Genomic DNA, 17,837 nt, shown 5'->3' with positions numbered 1-17,837 from the left:
TAATACACTAGAGCACGGTGTACTTTCCTCTTAGTTTTGGGTTTTCGTGACTGCCAACAGTCAATGATACTCAGTGGTACGACCATACATGCATGTGTATCCTGGATCATCAGGCTGGATGTCAATCATGTTGTGTAACACGGCTGGAGAGGGGAAGCTGGCTGGAGCCACTCAATCCTTATTATTCAATCTTCCATCTTTCATTGCCTAACTGCCAAACTACCTAACTGCCTCTTCCAAAATACGCTGTCAGATACAAATACTTCGACTTGAAATTAGTATAGTTTAATAGGTCCCTAACGCCATGAAGAAAACCTCACGGGAACACTCAATTTATGATGGCTCTTCCACTCGGAGTGAGTCGCCGCCGCCGTCCTATTCGAGCCAACCCCAGCAATCTTGGTCACGGTGTGACGAGCAGACGCCGTTGTTCGCCAAGGCAAATCCAAGTTCAACGTCAAATGAATCGGATGTGCCTGGTATCTTAACATATCTCATTGCATTTTCTGTTATAGCCCTTCTTACTGTTACAATCCTTGCCATATTTGTACTCTCCGGTGCAGTTGTACGTACCCCACCTGATGCCCTCCAAACTCCTACTTTTTCAGTTGCTATTATCGGTATGTATAGAAACCTAGCAGATGAGTACGACTTGCACCTACGTAGAAATTTGTATCTGACCCGGACATAGGCGCCGGTCCCGCTGGTATATCCGCCGCGCAACATTTGCGGCGCCGAACAGCAGGTCGAAACTTTCGGCTAAATATAACCCTATTCGAGTCTTCACCTGTAATAGGAGGGAACCTAGCTCTAAATGGTTCTACCACCGGTCCGGTCTTTCCTTATGACGATCCCCTCCAGGACCCGATCATCGCCGAAGACATTACTGGCTCGGCTCTGCTGTGGAGCAACCCATTCTTCACAAAGGCATCAGAAGGCATACTAGGAGACAAGGTTGACTTTGCTGAGCTACCTAGCCACAAAGTCGGCTAGTAAGTAACTGCTCTCGTGCTCTAATCACCAATGGATATGATACAGTCCTCGGTACTTTGTACTAAAAACTTCCAGTTTTTCTGGCGAAGGCATCGTCGTTGAGACCACTCGTCCCTATGAGAAAACATCGTGGTGTTCCTGGTTGGGACTACTTTTCCGATACGGCTTTTCCATTTCCAGGGCAAGGGCTTTACTCGGAGATGGGAATCTACAAGATCGGTTTGCAGATCCACCTCTGGTCCCGGAGGTCTCGCAGCTTATGATCTCTCTCGGTCTGACTGACCCCGTCCAACAACAGGCGCTAATTGACCTCGATGCTCGAGGTATAGGCGGCGCCTACGTGACCGAGATCCTTGAACCCCAAGTTCAGCGCGCCCACCCCCAAGGAATCACTAGCCAAAATGCCTTAGGGATGAGGGTGGCCGCCTTTCAAGAGGACACCGCCAACTTTTACACTGGCGGGAACTTGATCGACAGACTCGAACAGGTTGTGGCTTCGACGGGCATCACCGTTCGAACGGCCACAGAGGTATCCCGGTTGAAATACCAACAGATCACCGAAGACGACTTCGCATGGATAATGGAATTTAGCGCGGTCGGCTTACCGGGCCCGCATTACGATGCATTTGACCAAGTTATTATCGCCGCCCCGAGTTTTAGTCTGTATGAGGTCGCCTCTGGGGCCGTTTCAGTTGAAGACGTCGAGGCCGCCTCAGCTTTGCTCTACCAACCTGCTCATGTCACTTTCTTCATCGTACCGTCACGTCTGAACCCCGATATCTTCGGTAACTTTGACCAGATTCTCCTCCTCAGGGAGCAACACGGAGACAATGCTCTCGAAGGTGTCCGGGAGCTAGCATTCGTAAGGCAAGTCTACCGGGTCGGAAGGTGGGACGACGGCGACGGCGACGATGACGACAACAAAGCCCCCAAGTACTTATATCGCGCCATATCAGACGGCCCTGTCACAGAGCGCCTACGTTCACTAGATCTAGGGATCACATGGATACACGAGACTGAGGTAAGTTCTCTATTAGCCCTCCCACTTATCGTAATACGATCAACCAGTATATTGATATCAAACTCACAGATTGAACACGCCTACCCCCTTGTCTATCATAACACACGATTCCCCTCTTTCAAACTCTCCGAGCATGGCCTGTGGTGGACGTCCCCTATCCACGCCATTGCGAGTACGATCGATATGAGCTGGCTCGCGGGTAAGATCGTTGCTGAGGAACTTGCCAAGAATTTGACGAAATAAAAGGGACGGAAAAGATATTGACTACCCTTCTACCTAACTATAGATAGAAGGTGTCGGAGTACCTAGGGTTATGATATTCCAAGTTTGCAAACTTGGATGCGGATGGATTTCATGGTAATTTACTATATTTAACGAGGACTACAAGCAAGCACGTGTCTTGTCATGTCATGGGAAATGAGATTTGATTTTGGTATGATCAATAGTTTTACAGAAACGCGAGTACTGATTATATATACCTACCGGCGTGTAGGTATGATATGGATCGGCCTTAGGTTGGTACTTACCTGGTATGTACCTAGGTAGGATAATAAACATGGGTATTTCGGAAGCCGCGTGCGTTGCAAAAAAATAGTTACTGACTCTTCCTCTTTTGTTTCTTCTTTGGTCTTCTTCTTCTTTTCCATTGCCGTAGTAGATCACACGCAAGCCTTGCCCTTCCCTTTATCCATTTTTCGTCCCTTTCTTTAGATTTGCGAATTCAATCGTACACCTGTCGTCTTCTTCTACTTCGTCCTCCCCTCCTACAATTATGACTGACATACCAAAATTACCTAGTCATCATTTCACTAAATTCTAAGCTGAGACTTAGCCACCTCCTTATTTGGCAAAGTGGAGATCATATCCGAGCCACTTGCGTCGGTTAACCTCGTCGACGCTGAGGCCAGGGTAACCGTAAGTCAGAGGCAAGAAGAAGTACCAGCCAGCAGCGGCCACTGCTAGAATAACACCACATGCGATCCAAGCAGGGGCCATACTCTGTCCGGCGAACCGCTCTCCGGCAGTAATGTGTCGCTTGGGGCCCGGAGCACGCTTCTTGCCCGACTTGACCTCCTGGTAGGTCGGCTCCTCGATAGATGGCTCGGCGTTGAAGACAAATTCAAGTAGAGCACCGACGATGAGGCATGACGCAAGATGAGCAGGTAGATAATGGTGCAAGAAAAGTTGGCGTCCCATGAGGTAGAAAGGAAAGTAGTGGGTAGCCCAAGCCAGGAAAAAGAATCCGGTGGAGTTATAGAGGCGAGAACGGGTACCTTTTCAATTAAGATTAGCTGTGGAATACGAGTGTGTATAATTAATAATGGTGGACTTACGATGGTCTAACGCATCAATTCCGCGGCGTATGGAGACTTGGTCAGCGCCCACGATACCAACGTAGACGGCGATCAAACTGCTAGCAATCCACCAACCAATAGGGTTGCCTACGAAGTAGATTTGCTGGCGAGTGTCAACCTGGGTCCAGAAACTGACACCTCTCAACAAAAATGGCCACTGGTAGGGCTGGCTGGCATAAGGATGGCTGCTAGTCAACTGGTTGTTGTGCCAGAACATCGCACGTTGCAGCTCGAACCATTTTCTGAGGAAAGGAAGCGTCTTGACTTGACGCTCTTCCCTCTGTCGGCGAGGAGAATCTGCCGGGACTGACGGAATATCTTCTACCAACCAAACATTAGAGCTGGGGGGGATTTGCTTATTTCCGTTGATCTCCTGCTGCTTGTGACCCCAGTCAGGTAGAGGCTTCGAGTGGGTCCACATGGCTACTTTGCTAGGGTTGTGGATGAGCTTGAAGTGACTGGAAATACTCTTGAACTCCTGGTTTTGCTTGCCATGTTCGATCCTGATCTCGAAAAGGGTGTCCGCCGCGCGACTTCCATATGCATCAGCCAGGGACACAGTGGTAAACTCTTGGTTGGTTGGGTACGAGGGAGAAGCGACATCATGAGACAACAAGATGGTATCCGTCACCAGATGTCGTAGCCTGACGAGTTCATGGTTCTTAACGTTGCGGCCCATCTGGTGGTCCTCGGTAACTGGGAGAATTTGCCAGTAGTTGTTAGTGTCATTATACGGATATCCAGTCACTTGTTGGCCCTGACTAGAGACGCGCCCATCATCGTAGCGGAGGGGGTATTTGACGTCATGGCTGTGTAGGTACGCCTTGGTCTCCTTGTGGCGGATGGTGATGGTATCATAGTAATCGATATTCAATGAGTTTGCAAGCATTACATTGTCTGATAGCGTCTCCTGGAATTCAGGGGTCATGAAGTCATCACCGGGGCCAGAGCGCGTCAAAATCGCGAAGTGAACCTGGAACCAGAATAAGTAAAATAGGAACGGAATGACGATCAACCCAAGCGCACGAGCTCCGAAATGGTAGGCAAATTCTCGCAAGGTCAATGCACCACCGGGTCGTTTGATATCGAGCAATTCCCAAAGGTCAATGATGACCGCAGAGCCAATGGTAACAAAGGCGAAGAGGCCGACGTATTTGGTGGAGATGTCGCATGAAAGCGCAAAGCCAGTCAAAATCAACCACTTCCACCACTTGCGGCTGAAAGGATCGTGCCTCAACTTATAAAACTTGATGTAAAAGAGTAGACTGCACGCCATAGCAAACACAAGGGTTGCATCAAGCAGAATCAGTCGGGTCTGACCAATGTGGGCATTGTCTAGCAGGATAAGACCGGCGGCGACAACGCAAGCTGGCAGACTATAGCCCGACTCCCACATGATAAGGTATGTCACCGAGACCGTTAACGAACCAAGGATGGCGGGTAAGGCGCGGAAAGCCACGTAGGGGATTTTATTCGCTATGTAGGAATCGCCGATGTTGTCGAAGTGGAAGTGGCCATCGTAGCCCACTAGCCATCCCATAAGGGCGAAGAGAAGCTTTCCGAACGGTGGGTGGACATCGAAGAAGTAGGTTCTCTCGAGGTAGTATGAGGCGAACTATGGGAAGAGGAAATAAAAGTAAGTCAACGTGTTCTTTCCAATGGTTTTTAAATTGGCCTTATACTCACTTTGCCGAAGTGGACTTCATCGAAGACGACCTCGTTTGGATGGCTGATACCCCAGAATCTAGAAATAAAAGCTAGGATGGTAATGACAACAAAGCCGATCTTGTAATCCGTCTCAGAGCCTCCCGTTGCAACAAGCGTCTTTGATTTGGAAAGGTCATCGAGCTCGGTGTCGGTATCAGCAGGGCTATTGCCTTTCTTTTTGGCGGAACCAGGGACACTCCGCTGGCGCAGACTGCTCTGCGAGCTGGACATCATCGTGAAAAAGAGTGCAGTTCAGCAGAAGAAATTGAGTAAAACTGTTTGAGACGGGTTAGTTAAGTTAGTTAGTAAGAGAATCGGAGGTGTGAGATGTTGGTGATTATGTCGCAGCTGGATAGAATTAACTATGGGATTACCTACAAAAACAAGGAAAAACGAATCGAAATAAATTAACCAACCATAAGGCCAGTATGTGGCCTAATACTATATGGTTGGTCTATGGTTAGCGAAGAAAAAAGGAGAGGAGGTTTAAGATGGTGATATCGTGGAACGGCGCCAAAGAAAGAAAAAAGGTTCACCTCTTTTTAAAAACGAGATCCTTTTTTTAAAAAAATCTTAGGTTGACCAGGTTGACCAGGTTGACCTAACGCAGGGAGAGAAAGCTTCAAGTTACTCTGTACTATGCGCAGTACAGCGAGCGTCGTGTTCCACTTTGTGCTACGTAACGGGAGGTACTATGCAGCAGTACTGTGCCTTAGCAGGGTGGGAGTGCAGTATAGTGCAGGGGCTGTCAAGTTAATTCTGGCCACTTGGCAAATCCTCAGCCTCACGAGCCCCCCTTTTCTTTTAGAGCATATTTAAAATAGGGGTGTACCCCCTGAAGCTTACCTCGAAACAATTTCAATACCCTTGTTTGAATGTTGTTTAAAAGGTTTGGTGCTAGGTAACTAGTTAGCCTATTGATGCCATTGATGATTGACGCCACTGGGCAATTGATACCCGAATCTTATCGATAAGATAGATAGGTAATCATAACTAATCATCATTCCCATTCCCCACTCTCATCCGCTGCATATTCGAATGCATACAATACTATTTATTAATACGGTACCTTTTCAGGAACACCGAAAGGTGCAAACATGTCAACGCCGTTGATAAGATGCAGCCGGCACATATATCCATACTTCTCTGATGCCGGGGGCCTTGACCTGGAAGCAAACAAAATAGGGCTATGAGACTACCCAGTACGAAGTATCTACCCTGTTATTAGGTACCCATCGGAATATTTGTGACCTCATTGACATTACGTACATGCCACCAAAATTCTATCTACCTACCTAAGTTGGTATATACCTATGATAGCTCTACCTGGCTACCTACATACCTAGGTAACCTCAAAATACTATTACTATTGCAGCATACTATGTACCATTGTACCTAGTAACATGGAGATTGGCACTGGTAGGTACTACATGTGTACATACCTAGTATATTAACTAACCGACTTAAGCTACTAACCTACATATTAAGGTATTGGTTATGTCTAAGCCTACTATTGCAGCCTATGTATGTACATACATGAGGCCGAAGTACGGAGACGATTTAGAAGAACATCAAGAACAACGTTGAACTATAAATGCACGGATGACACTGGATGTACTACCTAGGGTGTGTAGTTACATTGTAGTACTATATTGCTGTACATGTACAAACCCTAATTGGCTCAAAATTCAACAGCCCCCGCCCTTCACGCCTTTCACTCCCCTCCATCTCTCTTCACTTCCTTGCAAGCTTTGACTTGAGAGAAAGGTAACAGCCGATACAATACAATACAATACAAAAACTATTTATACAAAGCTATGTCCATAGCCCATCGAGCTCTTTTTACTGCTCGATCACTTACTTCATTCACTGTTCGTCGTGCCTTGATTCCAGCTACCAGAATCACACAAACTCCATATCTTCCTCTAACCTCACAATCTATCCGCAAAATGTCCGATCTCACTACGGTCTTGGCCAAGGACGCTGCCCCGCGTAAGTGATTATATTATATACATACAGAATAACTACATATGTAACACTTGGACATTATGGCTAACTCAAGGATACAGCAGCTGGACCTTACGTATGTATTCAATACATTCATTCTCCTATCATTGTCATTTCATATTTGATCAAAAACCTAATTAACTATCATAGTCTCACGCCATCAAAACCCCCACTGCCATCTACTGCTCCGGCCAGATTCCCTGTGACGCGAGTGGCAACCTTGTGGAGGGCACTATTGGTGAGAAGACGGCGGCCTGCATCTCTAACTTGAAGGCCGTTCTCATTGCCGCCGGTTCTTCTATTGAGCGAGTCGTCAAGGTCAACGTCTTCTTGGCTGACATGTCCCTCTTCGCCGACATGAACAAGGAGTATGAGAAGTGGTTCACCCATAAGCCTGCCCGAAGCTGCGTGGCTGTTAAGCAGCTCCCTAAGGCCGTCGATGTTGAGATAGAGTGCATTGCTCTTCCGTAAGCAGTCACTGATGGCAAGGCATTTGCGTGTCGTTGCATGCGTCCGCCTACAGACCTCTATATCTACTAGATACTAGGTACTCGGTAGTCTATAAAACTTCCGGATCAATGATATATGATCTTCCAAATGATGTGTTTCCCACTCTTATTGCCCCCTTATCCGAATACTACCACACCAACCTTCCCACGTGCTCCCATATTTTATAATTTCTTGATTGGAAAATAACTGATAGTGCATGCTAGAAGCCTCAAAATTACAGTAACTGGTTTAATTATATATAAACGGTGGTATCACTGAAAGACTCAACTTGATGTTTTGAATGTAGGATGTCAATTACCCCTTTCGGGAGGGATTGTGTGGATCATGCGGACCGTTCTAAGTGGCAACTTGGTGATTGCCATGATTCTTGCTTCCTCCTCCACCCACGATGCCTCGTATAAGTCGAGGTCTAGTGACCTGTTGTGAGAGCTCCAGGGATTAAATGGTGGCTCTATCTCGGGAGTCAGGGGCTGGCCGTTGTTACTTGCAGGGGTTGTAGACCTCCCGAGGTCAAGCCAGTCGATAGGGGTATGGGGTGTACGGGGAACGTACTTACACCCTCTCTTCCTGACATTGCGGTGGCCCCTGAGCTGGAGAGGAGTACTTGCAGCGGCTTTAGACTTGTTCCAACCCACGGTTCTACTGAAGTTGAACACTACTTCCCCGGGGAAGCCGTATTTTTTGTTGATTTCAGCTTGTCGGCGAATATCGTTGAACTTTTCAAGAGATCCCAAGGTCGGCTCGCGGAGGATGTGCTGGACTTCCTGCGTGCCTTTAGTCTGTGGCCCTTCGTGTAGGAGTCTTTCGGCGCGATCCTGGTCGTCTAGAAGCTGTATTAGGTGATCTGCATAGCCCGAGTTCATAAAGGCAAGTGTTGCGTCTCGGCCCTGGCTCTGGGGCGTGAAGTTCATTGGCGCTATGTCGATGTCTCCCGTTCTCATGGTAGGTTGTAGTTCGTTCCCCTGTTGACTAGTTGCTAAATCCGCCCCGGCCTGGTCTCCCGTGAAGCCTGAGTTGTCGGTTCTATGGCGCTTCTTTTTGAAAACAGGATGAACCAACCTTTGTATCTTTTCCATGTCAGTGGCTTCCGTGATACGGCCCACGGTGGTGGTGGTTTTTTTTTTTTTTTCACTGACTCACAGTCTATATAGGCGTGATGGAACCATCCCTTCTATAAACCCAACACTCGCATTTTCAGATGATATGGATTGTAGCCATTCTCACGGACTGTTATGGAACAACAATGGACAATAGCTTTTTGTTCATACTGTGTACGGGAATGTCTAATTGTAATGCTATTGCAAGGCATTGTTTTGTTTGTCTTTCATGGAGGCTCCTCCAATCTCACGGACCATGGTATATAAGAAAAGCTGTCCCTGTATTTTTTTCATAACAAAATGTATTGTGAGTTTGAGACTTCCTGGGGGATGAATTGCTATAGCAAGCTTAACTGAATCAGATACAACACCGTCAAGATGTCTATCACTTTGTCCGCGTAGAGTGTTCGCTTGTAGGTGATATCTACTTAGTGCAAGAAATATTTTATACTAATTCCAGAGAAGCTGAATACTGTCACATGAGCTTAAACCGGTATGTAGTCCTAGTTCGAAATAGAGGGATGCTGCTCAAAGATCCCCAAGAGCTCGGTCTCTTGAAGCGCAAGGGCCTGAATATACGTGTATAACAAAAAGGACGACAACAGAATGCCTACCTACACCAGCTGACTCAGAGAAAACAGAGGACTTGACTTATTAGCGTGTCGCGTCATTAGAAGCAACGAGGTAGAGCCCTTGATCAAGAGCTCAAATACAAACTTAGTGTTGTGAAGACAGCTGTAGATTTTTCATATCTTTTCATCCGGCTTTGTTTGCCACGAATAGCCTCAAGCTGCCTTAACACCCCATGATTGGCTCATCAGCACACCCTCTCGATACTCACCAACCATCCCAGAATGCCATTGTTCGTTTTCTAACTAGGTAGTAGTAGCTTCTTACAAAAAAAAAGAAGAGAAATAAGAGTGTGACAAACTTTCTTTGAGAGAACAGGCCCGTGGTCCCTTATTCATAGCATTGTTAAGTCAACAGCCACAAAGTCACAAAGGAAAGCTAGTGTTATAGAAACAAGGAGTCTTGTTTCAATGAAGCAAGACCTGTTCTTGACTCATATAAATCATACACACACCGCCGGCGGCCGTGATAGCTTGTCACGAAAGAGGAAAAAGAAAAAAAGAGGCCGGCCTAACTGTAGATACTATTCTATTCACTCGTGAACACACCTGTTGAAGCAGCTCTCACGCACTCGTTTTTTTAAGGCATCAGATTCACAGACCAGCTATCTGGCATAGCTTTCAGTTCGTCATTCTTCCATTTACGGGAACAAGCTTAGAAGGAAGAAGTAGTAGATAACATAGACCTTCTCCCCCCCCCTTGGTAAGTTTCTGCACCATGTCCTGCTGTGGCGACTTCGACGACTACGCCGAGATCGAGCAACATCAACATCAACATAAGTCCGCAGCTCCCTGGCCAGAATCCGAGAGCGTAGGTAGACGACAACAGCCACGTCGAATGATGGATGCCCACTCGAACCGGACCCACGGGTGGCCGGCCCCGTACGGCGCGCAAGACCAACACCGAGGACCACGAGTTCCCCCGCGAAGGAGCCCGCGCAATGACTACGAACTCAATCGGGCTGCCGTCGGACTCCCCGGAAGCGACTTCCTCAACTACTACGGCCCGAGCCGGGTGCAGCAGAGCCAGCGCGCCCTCCCGATCTACCACCCCAGCCATCAGCAGCAGCAGCGGGTAGCGGCCTCGCAGCCGCAGGTCACCTACACGCCTGCCGCACAGCGGCACGTCAGCTCGCGCGGCGTCATCGTCGACCAGCCCCACCGCCACAACAACATGTCCTCCTCCCGCCCCGTCGCCGGCATCGACATGCCCGTGATCCAGAACGTGGGCGCGCGCCAGGCCGTGCGCGACCACCTCGTCCACCCGCACCACCAGGCGATGCCGGCCCGGAAGCCGGTGATCCAGGAGGTGAGGCCGGCGTACCACCAGCAGTCCGCGCCCAGGCGCAAGCCGGTGCCTGCGCCGGCACGGCAGGCCACGCCGTTTGCGCAGCGGCCGGCGCGGATGGTCAGACGAGACAGCAACGGGGTCAGCGAGTTCGGCAGCGACGATGAGTTCGACCGTGACGCGCTGCGGGGCTACAATGTCTCGCCCGTTGGGCCGTCTGGTCGGAACGGCACAAACATGCATGCCCGGACGGGCTATGGTTACGGCCAAGGGGGGGCGTTCTAGGTTAACCCAACTAAGGTACCTGAACAAGATTTTTGGGAGGGTGAGATTTTAATGCTGGATGGGCTACCTATCTAGGTTGGTGCTTACCCTACCCTACCTACCTACCTACCCATCCTGCCACGTGGTCCCGGTACACACCAGAGAGGAGGAGAAGGAGAAGGAGGGAAGATGGCTACTTTAGAGCCTGAGCATTTCGATTAGATACCCCTGGTAATGAAATTCATGCGGTGTTTTTAGGAGGAGGAGGAGGAGGAGGAAAAGGAGGAAAAGGATTTTGCGTTGTGATTTAGCATTACATATGAGTACTCTTACATATTTCATGTGACTATGTAACTACTTAATGAATTAATTCAACAATATCTTGTGTTACCCCTAGATGAGTGGGATTGGGTATGATAGATTACCTGTACCATGTAGGGCTGTCAGGGCAAGCGAAGTCAAGAGTAATGTGCTAGTGCGTTAACGACGGCGAATGATTCATGTGGTAAGCCCAAACCCGGCCGAGTGTGGGTCGATGGGCGACGATCTGGGTAACGCTCCGGGAGATTTAGAAGCACGGGGCGTGTGTGTGGTCGTGCCGTAACCGACAACCAGGGAGTCAGGGTGTTAAAATGATTTGGTGTGGAGGATCTACATACATACAGACGCAGCGGAGCCAACTCCTAAAGATTACACACAAAAAACGAAGCCGAAATTGGCCTGCTCAAGTGCTGAATTGTTGGCATCTTTGTTCATGTGTAAATGTTCAGCAATAGAAATTCCAAAGATAAGTAGGTATGAAGCCGGCTGCTTTTGTTTTCTTTTTAACTCTAATTTTATTTTTGGAAAAAGGAAGGAAAAAAAGAGGCCGTGATGTTCAAGATGATGATATGTAATTGGAACCATGGAAATATTTCCGGAAACAACATTCTTAAACCCAGATAAACCCAGGTATTAGGTACTATCTCTAAGTATTATCCTGGACGTAGCCGCTTACTAACGCTAAACTCAACGGAACGGTATGCTAGCGCTTGCCCCTCTGCCCCTTAAAACTAATACCCTAGGACCGTAGTAGGACGGGCCCAGGTATTATAACAAGTTTTTTTATAATAAAAATAACGGGCATTGCCATTGTAGTGCCATTGTATTGTACAGTAGTGTTGTCTATGATTAGCGCTCGCATTCGGAATCGCAACCCCTTCTTCTCCCAGGCTGTCCCAGACTCCCAGCCCTTGAGCTTTAGAGGCTATCCTGTATGTAGAAACGCTGGGTAATTAGCCCTTCAACGCTGCCACGACTCCACGAGTCCACGACGGATGCCCTAATGCTACTTTAAAAGCGACCTAATCAAATAGTCGGCACGCTTAGGTCGTTACCAATCTATGGAATCTCGTTACCCTATCATACAAACCTAGGGTTTAAGAAATGTTCAAGCCTTCAAGGTGGTTGGCTGGTATATTAAGGGTAATGCTTAGGTACTTTGGTATGGTATACTACTGTCCCATGTGCTTCCGCGGAGAGGACCTAAACCATCTCGACAGTGTCGACACCCCTCTTCGAAATAGTTACTTGTCTGCCGGAAGTTGTGATCCCAATTACCACCGTAAGCCACCGTAGCCACCAGTAGTCCACCACTAAGGGACTAGCTACTTGCTAGCACGGCGCACATAAGACAACTTCATTTATACTATGGTATGTACATCCAATAGCTATCTTTAGATGAGAACACTTCCTATGTAAAACACTCCAAAGCGAGCAGCTAAGGGTTAGTTCTAAAATGCTGACAGAGGGCGGCTAAGTAATCGGGGGGGGGAGGGGGGTAAATTAGCAAAGGGGGCCGGGGTCCGGGAGGTCCCGACATTTGCTTATTTCTCTGTAAGCAGACTTTCTCGCAGCTTCCAAATCAGAATCGCTTGTTGTTACGGAATTCTGCTGCCACAGTTCGCTTTCGTCATAGTGGCCGCCCTGGTCATCAGGACATCAAAATACGGGTCTCATTATTAATAAATTGGCTGAAGGCTTAGCGCGATAACCATCAACAACCATCAACCATCAACCATCAACCATCAACCACCAACAGCCAACACTCAACGCAGCTTGTCGATCTTACTGTGTATAACGCATTCAACCTTGCTTTATACATGTGTACCATTATACATATTTTTATCACCGTTAAGCCCCGTTGGATCTCTTATCAGACGGGAACACCATGTTCTGCATAAACAAATAATATAACGATAGTTGAGTGTGAAACAGCTGATCGGATATTGGGAGAACTATTGGACCGTGTAAGTCTAGGAGGTAGTTAGTTAATTGCTTCTTTTTCTTTTTCTTCTTTTCTTTCGCCGTCTGTGGCGTAACATTCTTTGGGCAAAGGACAAATCCGATACGATACGATACGATACGCACGTATTATTATGTACCATGCGTACAAGAAAAAAGTATTAACAGATTCAATGCTTAGCGAATGATACGATATACATGTACCTACATAATTATAATATTCTAACCTAGGACGCTTTTACATTTCATTTGTGTGTGCTTGAAGGTCTATCCATTCCATGGCATGGAGTGAGAATGGAGTGAGAATGTTTGAGATGCAGGAGTGTCCAGGAGATGATAGAAAAGCGGTTCGCGTCCACACAATTGGTTTAGTTCGAGGCGATGGAAGGCGCAGTTGGGTTACATCTGCCCTAAAGGTATTGTATTGTAGGACTTTTGTGAGGTATTTGGAGGTATTTGGAGGTATTGGATGTTAGTACGGAAGTGACGGGTGGTCCAAAGTTGTCCAAAGTTGCGGTCGATTACAGGTGGGTTATGGGTGGATTACAAGCGGATCCTACTTTTAGAACTATCAGCCTCGACCTTCAACCTTGGCCTAGTACTACATAGTACTACGATACGCAGTACTATTCTGCTCAAGTGCTGCTAGTACTACATACTAATATGTAGTACTGTGCATGCAACCCCGACAGGGATCGATGACTATTCCCCATAATTTTATCACTGCTGCCTAAACCTCCATCCTTTTCAACTTCCTCCCATCATCTCGACTTTGAAGTCACCACTTTCACCACTTTCACCACTTTCACCACTTTCACCACCTTTCCTTGGTCCTTGATTCTTCGTCATTAAACTCGCGTTCTTTCCCTTGAACAAGCGTCCTCGACACGTCTTCGGCTTATTAACCATCCTGTATCTTCCCATATCGTCTTATATTGTCTCTCGGAGGCAGCAACATTTACCTATCAAGTCGTATAGGTATTTGTCCTATCCAGTATCGTGTCCTTTCTATCCTATTTTATTCTTATCCTACTTGTTACACTGGTTCCCGAGTTTAGACGAACACGCTTCCTTATCGTCCGAGTCAAACTGGTCATATTGTGTCTATAAGCACGACTCGTTTCTGTTTCGTCATTCGGTTTCTATCGTCATTGTCGCAAATCGTGCCTCCACATATGGGAGATCTATCAAGAATATTGCTATTTATTTACCCACAAAGTCATCTCGCCGACAAGTCGGTCATCCAAGTAAGGACACCCCTTGTCTCATCCCTTGAAACCATCTGGCCCTGCCATTTATATAATTACCTTCCCGTCTCCCCGTCTCCTCCGAGACTAACCCATTGACCAATGTCAATTTCGCATCTGTGAACTATATCTTTCCATCTCTCAGGCCACATGTGACTCGGTGTGGAAGGACTTGTGACTCACAGGCCTGGCTCAGCCTTACGGTGCATATCTCGTGCTAACTGCTTCCCCGTCTTGACACAGTTCTCTAGAACGATATAATCGATCGTCTTCTACCTATCAAGTACATACTCATACCCCACATCTCATTAACTAAAAGTCATCATGTCCTTCTCCAACCCTCGAAGGACCCCGGTGACTCGTCCGGATGTTGGATCTAGCCATGGTCTAAGTCTGAAGACAAACGTCACCTTAAGGAAAGGAGCTACTTTCCACTCTCCTATCACCCCACCGACAAGCCCGCAGACATTCAAGGTTCCTTCACTTCCTCATCGATCACACACCACTCTTGACGATGTTGTTGGTGCCCATGTTCGTCGCGCTGCTATGAACATTGGTAAGTTTGATGTAACTATATCAGCTACCAAGGCCGAGTCTTCGTCACCATCCACGCCCTTTTCAGACGATAGCCTCCCCATTCCTAGAGGCTTCCTAGACCACACCTTCCTTGAAGACACGATGTCGGACGAGCCATCTATTATCGAGGCGGAGAGACGTGTGTTACGCCCTCGCAACCGTCGCACTTCGCGGCACCACGAATCCGACAGTGGGCTAGGGACATCCGTAGCATCTACCAACCAGAAGCGAAAAGAGACCAGATCTTCTGGGGGCGCTTCAGCCATCACACGATCTGTTATCCCTCCTGGCTCTGAGACCACTCAGCGTCTCAGCGATCGGTCTAAGAACCGCATCCACGAGCATGTACTGAAACCGTTGCTGGATGACAAATCGCTTAAGGACTTCCGTCCCATTGTCCTTGACTGTCCCAGAAGGATCCAGGAGGACCAGATCGTTTGTCTCAGGGATCTCGAGAAGACCCTAATCTTTATGGCACCGGTGAGTCAATCTATGAAAGACGGTGGCGTTTGTGGAGTTACTTATCATTGGCTCTTGAAGGAGAACGCAAAATCTGTGGAACTATATCGTGACTTTTGCCTTACTTCGATCCGATGTATTCAAGCAACCGTCGAATATCTTAGTGACCGAGAGCAAACCCGACCTCACGATCGACCTTATAACAACGGTTATTTTATCGATCTCGTCGAACAAATCCGCCAGCACGCACAACAGATGCAGGAGGCTCGTAAGAGACAAGCTGATGGAGAAGAACTAGACGAGATGGATGTCGATCCGTACGTCATCCAATATTACCCTTCTTGTTTCCAGCCTGCTAACTCGATGATTAGAACTGACGAGGTCAAGCTTGTGGGTGGCTTGACTACCAACGGACGACCTGCCGAGCTCGTTCGTGTGAAAAAGAATGGCAAGGCGATCTCTCTCGCTACTGGAGAGCCTATTGAGGATCTGGAAGAAGACGTGAAGGGACCTATTCGATTCAAGCGTTCGATGAGTGAACAAGCTGAAGACGAAGAGGAAATCATGCGATCCATGGCTCGACGAAAGAAGAACGCTTCTCCTGAGGAGCTTGCACCCAAGAAGTGCCATCACCCTGGTTGCAACAAGGAATTCAAGCGACCCTGTGATCTAACCAAGCACGAGAAGACTCATTCTCGTCCTTGGAAGTGTCCCATCCCCACTTGTAAATACCACGACTATGGTTGGCCCACCGAGAAAGAAATGGATCGACATGTCAACGATAAGCATTCGGCTGCTCCACCGATGTATGAGTGCCATTTCAAGCCTTGCCCTTACAAGTCGAAGCGGGAGTCCAATTGCAAACAGCATATGGAGAAAGCACATGGGTGGACTTATGTTCGAACCAAAACCAATGGTCAGAAGAAGTCTAGCAAAGGCAGTAGCTCGGCCCAGCCTACTCCTTTGATCAAGAGTTTGCCTACGCCGGACAGTGAACAGATGGATGCTATGATGACACCACCTGATGACTCCCTCTTTGGACACTATCATGATCACGAATTCCCTTCGTATCCCTCCGACCAAGAATTTAATGCTAGCTTGTACGACCAGCGTCCATACGAAGCCGGAGACCTCCAACTGGAGTTCTCTCCCATCGATAACAGTACGCCCTCTACTGAATCTGACCAATTCAATACGTACCAAGATCTTAGCCCCGAGTTCACTGGTCAGTTCGAGGACATTTACGGCGCCACAGTACAACTGCCTACACCAGCACACTCGATCTACAACAAAGACATGGCTACCTTTGCAAACTATGCGCCAGAAGTCTGTCGACATGTTGGGATTCCACATATTTCAGCTGGTGGCCAAGGCAATCACGTCATGTTAACACCGCCTACTATGGTAGATGAGGGGTTCGAAGATTTCCAGCCCTGTTCTAATCAATTTGGCCATGACTTTCCCCTTTTCCCATCAACGATGGACAAGGGATGCGAATATGGGAGCGGCCTATATCTGCCCAGCCTCGCTGCTGGTTATAGCCAACCATCATCTCAAGATTTCAATATGGACTGTCCACCTATGGAATGGGCAGCACCGGAATATCAAAGCTTCTCTAGCTAGCTAGAGGGATAGCGAAAGCTTCCGCGCCGAGCAATAGGGAGCATATTTGACAGCTAGCGTGTTATGTGTGTCTTTCTGTTCTTGTTACCTTGATATTCACTTTGATGATCACACGATATGACGACTGGTTTTTTAGAGACGCAGCGAATTTAGGGGTCTGATCTAAACCCAAGATTACTTATTGATGGGGAAAATGGGGATGTAGAATATTGAGGAATATACACGGGATGTCGTGTGTCGTGCTCATTCCCATGTACAAGTTCATGTTTACTTTACTACAGCCTCTCAGCTTCTTAGCTTTATTATGGGGGCCAACGGAATTGTTAGCGATTATTTCGCAAAAAATTTACTCAAAGTAATCAAACTAAAGAAACATCTATGATCATTACAGGTGCTAGGAGTCAAACATTGTGATCCATGGATGTCTACCAATGATGTTTTTTTTGATCAGATGGGTTTATCCATTGTCAAAACAGGTGCCTTATTATTGCTGCTGAAAATGCTGGACGGAATTAGAACTTGAAATATAGTTGACTGCACAGCCGGTTGGCTGATGCATGAGCTGTGGAGAGAAGGTTGTCAAGGTGCTGCGCTAGGACACTGGGAGGGGAATCCTGTACCGACCAGTATAATTAACCTAGTACTAGGCGGCAACTTAACAGATGGCCCACTTTTCAACTTTTATCGGATCAATCGATCCACGCCAACTAATTTTTTTTTCCATTTCTCTTCCTTCCCTCATTTGCTTCTCTATTCATCCAACCCATCCATCCATCCA

At 47.5% G+C, this 17,837-nt stretch overlaps 6 protein-coding genes across 6 annotated transcripts; 4 read left to right on the top strand and 2 right to left on the bottom strand.

The window, feature by feature from the left end:
* The first annotated feature begins 169 nt into the window (after window positions 1–169).
* GGS25DRAFT_54746 (uncharacterized protein) lies at window positions 170–2,775 on the top strand. The gene is made up of 4 exons (XM_049265847.1): window positions 170–620; window positions 692–992; window positions 1,069–2,014; window positions 2,084–2,775. The coding sequence occupies exons 1-4, from the start codon at window positions 305–307 to the stop codon at window positions 2,255–2,257; spliced, it is 1,737 nt and encodes a 578-aa protein (XP_049121861.1). The 5' UTR covers window positions 170–304; the 3' UTR covers window positions 2,258–2,775.
* Window positions 2,776–2,854: 79 nt separating this feature from the next.
* Window positions 2,855–5,310, bottom strand: GGS25DRAFT_517374 (glycosyltransferase family 39 protein; the record flags this gene model as incomplete). The annotated part of the gene is made up of 3 exons (XM_049263380.1): window positions 2,855–3,288; window positions 3,349–4,984; window positions 5,056–5,310. 3 exons carry the CDS (start codon window positions 5,308–5,310, stop codon window positions 2,855–2,857), a joined length of 2,325 nt encoding a protein of 774 aa, XP_049121860.1.
* Window positions 5,311–6,465: 1,155 nt separating this feature from the next.
* Window positions 6,466–7,696, top strand: GGS25DRAFT_54666 (Endoribonuclease L-PSP-domain-containing protein). The gene is made up of 4 exons (XM_049265846.1): window positions 6,466–6,495; window positions 6,545–7,068; window positions 7,146–7,159; window positions 7,234–7,696. The coding sequence occupies exons 2-4, from the start codon at window positions 6,894–6,896 to the stop codon at window positions 7,552–7,554; spliced, it is 510 nt and encodes a 169-aa protein (XP_049121859.1). The 5' UTR covers window positions 6,466–6,495; window positions 6,545–6,893; the 3' UTR covers window positions 7,555–7,696.
* Window positions 7,697–7,877: 181 nt separating this feature from the next.
* Window positions 7,878–8,830, bottom strand: GGS25DRAFT_527633 (uncharacterized protein). Its single transcript, XM_049265106.1, has one exon. The coding sequence runs from the start codon at window positions 8,667–8,669 to the stop codon at window positions 7,884–7,886; it is 786 nt and encodes a 261-aa protein (XP_049121858.1). The 5' UTR covers window positions 8,670–8,830; the 3' UTR covers window positions 7,878–7,883.
* Window positions 8,831–10,037: 1,207 nt separating this feature from the next.
* On the top strand, window positions 10,038–10,892 carry GGS25DRAFT_517371 (uncharacterized protein; the record flags this gene model as incomplete). Its single annotated transcript, XM_049263379.1, has 1 exon — window positions 10,038–10,892. One exon carries the CDS (start codon window positions 10,038–10,040, stop codon window positions 10,890–10,892), a length of 855 nt encoding a protein of 284 aa, XP_049121857.1.
* A 3,833-nt stretch (window positions 10,893–14,725) lies between these two features.
* On the top strand, window positions 14,726–17,059 carry GGS25DRAFT_517370 (uncharacterized protein; the record flags this gene model as incomplete). Its single annotated transcript, XM_049263378.1, has 2 exons — window positions 14,726–15,753; window positions 15,808–17,059. 2 exons carry the CDS (start codon window positions 14,726–14,728, stop codon window positions 17,057–17,059), a joined length of 2,280 nt encoding a protein of 759 aa, XP_049121856.1.
* Between the last annotated feature and the right edge of the window lie 778 nt (window positions 17,060–17,837).

Source organism: Hypoxylon fragiforme (assembly GCF_022984875.1).
Source record: "Hypoxylon fragiforme strain CBS 206.31 chromosome Unknown GGS25scaffold_1, whole genome shotgun sequence".
NCBI classification, from domain to species: Eukaryota; Fungi; Ascomycota; class Sordariomycetes; order Xylariales; family Hypoxylaceae; genus Hypoxylon; species Hypoxylon fragiforme.
Note: the sequence above shows the minus strand (reverse complement) of the source record. Positions and strands in the feature narration are given on the sequence as shown.